The sequence below is a fragment of the Lasioglossum baleicum genome, chromosome 12 (genome assembly GCF_051020765.1).
Source record: "Lasioglossum baleicum chromosome 12, iyLasBale1, whole genome shotgun sequence".
Classification (NCBI taxonomy): Eukaryota; Metazoa; Arthropoda; class Insecta; order Hymenoptera; family Halictidae; genus Lasioglossum; species Lasioglossum baleicum.
Window position 1 is genome coordinate 3675580 of NC_134940.1, and position 8623 is coordinate 3684202.

At 33.2% G+C, this 8623-nt stretch overlaps 2 protein-coding genes across 2 annotated transcripts; one reads left to right on the forward strand and one right to left on the reverse strand.

Moving 5' to 3' along the window:
- Positions 1 to 19: 19 nt before the first annotated feature.
- Positions 20 to 4049, reverse strand: LOC143214695 (uncharacterized). The gene is made up of 4 exons (XM_076436045.1): positions 3820 to 4049; positions 3600 to 3684; positions 2582 to 2970; positions 20 to 2499 (listed from the first exon to the last, which is right to left on the reverse strand). Exons 1-4 carry the CDS (start codon positions 3906 to 3908, stop codon positions 2322 to 2324), a joined length of 741 nt encoding a protein of 246 aa, XP_076292160.1. The 5' UTR covers positions 3909 to 4049; the 3' UTR covers positions 20 to 2321.
- Positions 972 to 2102, forward strand: LOC143214697 (rhodanese domain-containing protein CG4456). Its single transcript, XM_076436048.1, has 4 exons — positions 972 to 1134; positions 1453 to 1656; positions 1735 to 1897; positions 1968 to 2102. Exons 1-4 carry the CDS (start codon positions 972 to 974, stop codon positions 2020 to 2022), a joined length of 585 nt encoding a protein of 194 aa, XP_076292163.1. The 3' UTR covers positions 2023 to 2102.
- Positions 4050 to 8623: the final 4574 nt, after the last annotated feature.

Consider the following 8623-nt stretch of genomic DNA (forward strand, 5'->3'; position numbering starts at 1 on the left):
TTCTTCTCTATTTACTCACAGTATAACGAAGGTGCAAAAACGGGATGAGTGTCGTAATTATTTCAATAAATTAGTACACTTTACTGCTCCACGCACGAGAAATAAAAATCGCTAGTTCCCGCATTCCTCATCAGGGTGCGACGTATACGAAAACGGGATACGGCTCTTCCTGACTCTTCTAATCTTTCCCGACTCGTTTCTCCATCCGTAGATGATTCACTATAAAGCAATGCACGAAAAATGTCATCTTTGTAACTCCTTTTTTTTCCCGCGTTACAATCGCTGTAAACTCTTCCTTTCTTCTTTTACTCGCCGAATATAGATTTTTACATTTACTTTTGGAGCTAAGATTTATGCCGAGTTCATCGCTTTCCGAACGCACATATCAGCACATATTGCCACATCTAATTAACAGGAATTAACCTTCGATTACTAGCAATAGACTTTTTACGTAACCAGCATAAATCAATTTTTATTCAATGAAATAAATATACTTTAATGAAAAATCTATAATGTTTCCTAAAGAAACACTAAATTTCTAGTTTTCAGATTGTAATACGCTATATGCTAGTAATTAAAAGTTAAAACACTTGTTTTGATGATGATTTATCGTTTGTTGTGCATTCGAATGTTTCTGATAAATTCGCATAAGAATTTTCTTCGATCTGCTACATTTTGAAACAAATCCTTATGCCGCGTTCATTGGTACGCTTTAATTCATTACAATGAATACTTCGAAGAAAATTGATAAGGAATCATATTGTTATCTTATCTTCAACGTCTTTAGAAAAATGTCATTACACGATATGAACGTAATGAATTAAAACTTTAATATAAGAAATGTGTACTGTAGTCGATTTAGAACAGGCCTTAAATTATAGTACTTTCACATGTATAGGTAGGGATTTAAATGTCCGGCAACACTTTGGAGTAACAGCTGCTGTCGGTAGTATTGTGTACAAACCAGAACCATGTCCACTACTTGTAAATTAATTATGACTTGTCGTAAAACACGTCAGTTTTGCAGATTGTTAGTTCCTCTGAAATCGTTTTATTGCAATTCCCATATTGCAGACGTAATATCTCCTTATTACGAATTGTTAAACACCACAACATATAAACCTTCCTTTCATGGTAATTTACAAGATACTGTTCATTGTTTTTCCATTATCCTTCTCGTGATATTTACAAGACACGTATTGATACGACTTACAATTATTATACACTTTGATATGCTAAGATATGTATATACAAAAAGTTTTTTTAAGCTTTTCTAATTGTTGAAATTTGCAAGATATTGTTAATTGTTTCTTCACTATCCTTCTCAGGATATTTAAACATACGTAAAGATTTAAAAAGTTATGAGCTTACTTGCAAGCTCTTCCAATCGTTGAAACTTTAATTGCTGTATGTTTTCTAAAGACACTAACATTCGTTTACGTGGTTTTCTAGATCAATCAACTTTGCATTTTTCAACCTCAACAGTTTCTAAATCTAAAACCACAGCGATGGCAGAAGGCGATGCGAAACAAATGAATTTAGAGTATAACGATATTGTAAAAGCTCAAAAGAATGACAATGTACTTATTATTGACGTTAGGGAACAAAGTGAGATTGACGAGACAGGAAAATTACCAGGAAGTATTCACATACCAAGTACAGCTTTCCATTAACGTTACAATATTATCCTAATGTTCAGCATTAGATATTAATTACCATACTATATTATTCCAGTGGGAGATGTGACCAATACTCTATTGAATCTGACTGAGAAAGAATTTAAAAGTAGATTTAACAGAGACAAACCTTCGAAAAGTACAAAGATCATATTAAGCTGCAGATCTGGTAAAAGAAGTGCAATGGTACAGGAGGACATACAGAAGCTTGGCTATCAAAAGTATTCGAACATTTATGAATTATATTTTACATATTTTCAAACCCTCTAATTCAATTTATTTATATTTCAGCGCGTATAACTATGTCGGAGGATGGCTAGACTGGGAGAGTAATCAAAAAGTATAGACTTTGATCTATTCAGTCATCGATTTTTATGTAATTACCATGTTCAGCAATAAATTGTTATCGGTTGGTTAAAATAAAAATTGTTTAAATTAATCTTGATTAGATTAAGTGTGAAAGAACTTTATAATTAGTTATATAATACTAGATTACATCTATTAACACATAATATGTACACATACACATCAGAATTTGTACACGTACACTTGTACATATACAAACAACATTTCATCGTTCATTCTGTATCATTCCTCTAGAATGCAAAACGTAAATGGTCACTTATCTTTCGTACAAAAGAATTCTCATTTGTTTTTCTGTTCCTGCGCTAACTTCTGATTAACCATTTCCCTAAATTGTCCCAAAATAAGATTCTCTCGTTTCTGTCTTTCTTCTTTGCTGAACATAGCTAGTGCTCGTTTCTCATCCGCAGAATAAATCTGGTTTTCTTTACGAATACGGACAGCTTCCATTCTCCGATGTCTGTGTAAAAAAGATGTAGCGTTAGAAAATTAGATTTTCATTCTTTCATAGAGTTCGTGTAAAACGCAATATTATAAATTACCTGCTACCGCTCATAACATAGCCAACAGATTCGTACGAAGCAATTTCATCCGAAGTTAAGCCAATTTCTCCTCTCCTAGGTATACGTTTTCCTTCTGCAACATATGCTGCCATGGCAGCACCTTCTCCAGGCAAAAGAGCTTTACCAAAGTCTTTAGCAGACAACGTCACATGTGGTTTTTGAACTGGTCCCAGTATGCCTTCGTCGCCACTGTCGTCGGAACTAGAACCCCTTTTAACTTTTGCTTTATCGTTGGATCCATCTTTCTCCACCCATTCTAATCCCTCAGATTCGCTATCGGAACTGGTGTCGGATTTCTTTTTACTCTTTTTACGTTTCTTCTTCTTCCCCTTCTTGGACTTCTTTTCCTTCTTCATTTTCTTGCTTTTCTGAAATCGAAGCTAGTCGTTAGGTACCAGTTATTGGATGCAAAATAAACATTGTAGAAATTAATCAAAATAACATGAAGTAAATACTTCATTACGTAGTGTTACTTTATTTTGAAAAATAAAATTGATGCTTCCTCTTTGTATATAAATCGAAAGTATTGCAATAATTTTTGTTTAAGATATAGGAAACATTAGTTAAAAACCTTGTTCCCTGAGACAACGCAATTTTTCAAAAGAAATTAAATAGTTATTACTAGACTGTGGATCTTTATGCATTTATGGCTTCAAAAAATTTTCTAAAAAAATGGTAGAAAACAAAATTCTACAGAATTTAGTACAATTTTGATTTATTTCAGATCTACAAAGACTACTACCACAGAAAAAAACATTTCACATGATTCCACTTTCTTAAAATTTGCCTAGAAAAATTGAAAATTCCATAAACATCCGCATAGGACCAAAACTTCGGATTAAAACTTCGTTAATATTTCTTTTGCTTTTTAACAAAATTATCCGGAAAAATTTGACGATACAGAAAAATCGTTCATCACAAATAATGCAAAATAAATTACAGAATGCCTTTAATATTAATAAAAAAAACTTCCAAATCGTCACTATAAATATCGTACCTTCTTCTTCATCTCATGTTTCCTCTTTCTATCCTTTGTGATGATACTATCCTTGTGTTTGTTGATTTCCTCATCTTCGTCAGAGCTGAATCGAAAGTCAGTTGTTATATTCAATACATACGAACACAGTCATGTTACGATTGAAATAGATATATGTATGTGCTGATACACAATTAAATGGATTCACTCGTAAGAATTAGAGAAAACTGTAATTACTTACTCTTCGATACGTGTTGGCGATTTACCCCAAATTCTATCTACTCCACATAGTCCAATTTGTTCTCTATCACGTCTTCGTGCATCCATCATACGCAATCATACGCTGATCATACGCTTTACCATAGAATATATAAAAGCAACGTTACAACATTCTTGGAGCTTGCTGGAGATTGCATAAATATCTGTAAATAATTTCTAACCCTAACCACCGACGAGATACTATTAAAGACTGCCAGCTGCTGCCAGCCCCTGTGTTATTCAGCGGGACCGGTAACCGGGCGCGACGGGCGCGGGGATAACGTGGAACTTACAGTGATCTGAAATACCACATCGCTAAAAGTTCTACCAACGACGAGATACTCGTCAAGTAGAAGAAGAATGATATAGTATTTACGAATTCTGTAATTGCCTTATAATACTATCACCGACGAAATACTATCCCGTCTCTTTACCTAAATAGAACCAGACGATATATGACATTGTTCAAGCCCGGGGCAAATCAGCTTGGATAATACCAGAGAGTATATGAGAGTGCTCACGCCCGGGTTTTGGCCGTGCCGCTTTTGTCTCCACATCATGTTTAGCCTGGAACAGCTCCTACATCATCTTTAGCATGGAACAGAACCTACATCATCTTTAGCAAGAAACAGAACCCACTTTACTGTTAGCACATCTGACGACATCTGTGTCGCTCGAATATTTCTCTTACGCCCTCTAGGATATATTCTGACTGGAGTGAGAAACAGGAGGCCACCAGAGGCCACCACAGAAGACACTGTATCGTGTTAGCAACGCGCCCGCGCGCTACACTCCCCAGCGTACCTTTACTATATCCGTGTGCGCTGCTTGTGCGCTTATGCCAGCCACAATCTATTTTTAGCACTTGCCATGTTGCCATGTTCTATTGCTTTACGGCGGAAGCGAAACTGAAATTCGGCTGTCGAGCCGTCGAGCGTATGAATCGCAATCTGGAGCTAGCATTCGAGTCCCCGTGCAGCGGGGATTTTTTTTTAATTTTTATTTTTCATTACTTTTTTAATTACATTTTTTAACCTTCCAAAAAATTAAAAATGTAAAAACTATGTTCAAAATATGTATTCATTTTAAATAGAAACGTTTTGTTACTGTCATAATTGCATTAATAAAAATTGGTATATGATCGAGAACAGGTTGATGGTATTTATTTGGACTGATTGGAGTATACGAAAATGCAGGAAGTATTTTTTAGTTTATAAATCAATTTGTAGATTTATTAGTTGTCAAACAAATAATAAAATAAATTGTATAATATATATAAATTGATTTTATACTAGCATACACAAGTTTATTTATTAAAAAATACAGTCATAACTATAATTATAATAGAATTTCATAAAATGTATATTGAGGTTATTGCAAACTCATCTTTTTTCGCAATGATGCTCTAATTTCATTGCTTCTCTCGAATGTCCATTTCCTTCCGAGACAGTGGCGTTTTTAGGTGTAAATAAAAAATGTTGATATAATTATATCAATTTTAAAATATATCATAATTAAACTACAATTATTCTAATAACGTGGAATGTAGTACATATTAAGTTTTAGTTACCCGGATTTTCTTCTTCGACGTTAAGCACTCTTTACTGCTTCTCGTAATTTACGTATATACAACATTAGGGTGGACCTTATTTTTCGACCATGAAATTTTTTTGGTCCCGTAAACCAGAATTGTGACAAATGTTGAGAAAATGGTCTGGAAAAATTTTGGGGCCGTTTGGATCATGGGAAAATGAGTTTTTAATGGAAAATGAGAATTTTTTAAATCATGACATAAATAGACGTTATGATATATCGTTGAATTTGTCTTTTTTCTCTTTAAGAATCCATATATAGCATAAACAGTTGTTGATAGAAAAAACATCCGTGACCTTGAAAACTTTAAATAATGACTTTGAAACATTTTTTTTTCTTTGATACTATATATCCACCTCCTTATATATATACTAAAAATTTTGTTTGAAGAGTTTTTTCATATATGTATACATAACTGACAGAGATATTATATATAAATAAATTCATTAATACGCTCCAATCTACAAAAGAACAAGAAAGCGAGTTAATAAAAACGTGGTAAAAATAGTTCTAATATCGGAAAAAGAAGTTATTATGAATAATAAGTAGTCTGACTGAAACATGGACTGAAGGTGGTACCGCTGAATGCAATGATACCGCTGAACGGGGCGTTAAACTAATGGAGGATCATAATAAAATTTTATCTAGAAACAAAGAGGAGAAATAATATATGTATACTATACAAACTGTGATGGAATGTCGAAAGCAGTATCCTGACGCCACAAAGCAGAATTTGTCAAAGGATTTGTAAATATTTTTTAATATAGCGAGAAACACCTGATCAATCCCTACATGATTAATTGCATTTTTAAGAGGCATTGAAGACTGCTTGTTAACTGGGAGTTATTAAATTTTTCATTTTCCTCAGAGTCAGTAAGTTCTTTATTTTTTTCAAAGTCATTAAGTTTTCCATTTTTCCTGGAGTTATTAAATTTTTCATTTTCCTCAGTGCCGTCAAGTTTTTTCATAGAGTCATTGAAGTTTCCATTTTTCTTGGAGTTATTAAATTTTTCATTTTCCTCAGCGTCATTAAGTTCTTTATTTTTCTCGGAGTCATTAAGTTTTTCATTTTTCTTGGAGTCATTGAAAAGTCCCTCTTTGTCGTTTACGCGCTGTCGTAAAAAAAGTTCTGGTATGTTGCTAGTCTAAAATTATGAACAATGCTATTTTTCAGTTTCTCTAATAAATCTGCATTTGTCGAATTTTTGCGTGTTTTTCAGTTTGTGTAATTAACATTTTGAACCAAAAAATCGGGAAAAAATCTCAATGATCAATTTCAATTAAATGCAATTATATGATTAAATTAATGCAAGTAAATGGGAAAAATTGACCGAAAATTGAATGGCGCAACGGCTGTTTAAATTATTCGGAGGACTACCTCGTCCGGCTAGACCCTTCATTCCAAATTGTAATATTCCAATATTTCAGTATTATTTTTAATATTGTTCAAGTACTATTTAAAACTATTAATGAGTTTTAACAACAAAATATTTTAAATGGAAAACTAAATTTTGACAAATAAGATACGATTATAGCAAGCTTGCTATAAATGTCGAAAACTCGAGTCTGGCCAGAGACATTCAATTTTCAGGAAACACTATTCTATGATGACGAACGGAGAAAAGGGAAGTGAAGCTCGAGGGTTTCGGTCGCCGTGGAGTGGAGAGAAACATTGTAACATGATACGGGTCGGGTCGGGTATATCGGTGTAAAATAACAGAATATATTTTAAGAATTATTATTTTATATTAAAACGTTTGTAGCTCATTGCAACGTCGACCGATTTTGACGAAATTTTCAGAATATGTTTAATTGACACAGATTTACAAAACGTATTTTTTAAATTTTCAATGTCGGCCCATATAAAGATGTTGTAAAATGCAATTTTTAGTAAGTAAGTAAATACGTATTTATTTATTTATTTCAGCCTCGTGGCCCAGAAATTGGACTTGGATTATAATTCTCGAAGCCATTCATCCCTCTATTTATCCATTCATCCGTTCCTCCACCCATCCATCCATATCGCATGCCACATCAAATACCTTATTGTCTATGTTGATCTATCCCAATGTCTCCCCGCTAATCCCGCCTCTCTCTTGATTATCTCTTGTGATTAATTCTTTCCTTTTTTCTCTATACTCCTAACCCATTCTACAATTTCTCCCACTCTTTTCTCCTGTACTATCTTTTCTATACTTATGTTAATTTTTTCTACCCCTTCACAGTCTTCTGCCAGGTGTTTTAGTTTCCCCAAGTGTCTCTCATTTTTTCTACAATTCCGATCAGTTGCTATTTTTGAAAAAATTATTTTCACATCCTGTACTAAACTAATTGTTCTAGCTTCCCAAAAAGTTCAAATCGTATAGTACAATATTAAAGAAGTTATCATTTTTAGAGCGTCCGAAAATTTTTGCGAGTCACAGTATGTACATATATCGCACAGAACACAATTCTTCTTTCTATTAAATCGCATTTCTTAGGTCAAACAATTGCATTTTGTAATGTATAATAACATGTAATAATAATGTAAAATGTAATAACGTTAAAAATTACTTAATATACACCCGCGGTAAAATCAGTAAGTATAACTTTCGTCCTCACAGCAGAAACGTCGAAAAAATTTTGACAATGATGTCCCACAATAAAAAAAATCTGAAAAAACTTGACGACACTGCCTGCTGTAGTACTTTATCAAGGAACCAAACAGTAGAATAGCATGTTTTCATATTTTCTAGAAATCTGCATTTTTCCGATTTTTGGGGGTTTTTCATTGTTTACGACTACAGTTTGCAACCAAAAAATCTGAAAAAATTCTATAAAATGCGTCTTAGGATCCAAAATATGTAACATTTTTTTTAGAATTTTAGAACGTATTTGAGACCGGAAAATTGCGCTCGACTGTGCAACAGGCCTAACGGTTCTGGAGAACCGATTACACTGTCCAACACCAAATTTGTTTTCAATATACTGTTGGGTCCTTCTTATAGAGTTTTTTGCGCTGATTCCGAATCTGTCCTTAATTTTTCTCCTATACGCACAGTTTTTGAAAAACATGGCTTTGAAAAAAAACATATTTTTCAACTTTAAACAAATATTGTGGTTATTATAAAAGATATTGAATTGTTCTTTACAGCAAAAGATTCTGTAGACTTTCCCGAATACAGTGATATCCATATTAATACATTATGATTGTT

Excerpts from the sequence above, each read along its gene's own strand:
- LOC143214695 (XM_076436045.1), bottom strand. The coding sequence starts at position 3,908 with ATGATGGATGCACGAAGACGTGATAGAGAACAAATTGGACTATGTGGA. Across the intron at positions 3,685-3,819 it reads TCGCCAACACGTATCGAAGA|CTCTGACGAAGATGAGGAAA; the intron begins GTAAGTAATTAC and ends CTTTCGATTCAG. Across the intron at positions 2,971-3,599 it reads AACATGAGATGAAGAAGAAG|AAAAGCAAGAAAATGAAGAA; the intron begins GTACGATATTTA and ends CTTCGATTTCAG.
- LOC143214697 (XM_076436048.1), top strand. The coding sequence starts at position 972 with ATGTCCACTACTTGTAAATTAATTATGACTTGTCGTAAAACACGTCAG. Across the intron at positions 1,657-1,734 it reads AGGAAGTATTCACATACCAA|TGGGAGATGTGACCAATACT; the intron begins GTACAGCTTTCC and ends ATATTATTCCAG. Across the intron at positions 1,898-1,967 it reads CAGAAGCTTGGCTATCAAAA|CGCGTATAACTATGTCGGAG; the intron begins GTATTCGAACAT and ends TTTATATTTCAG.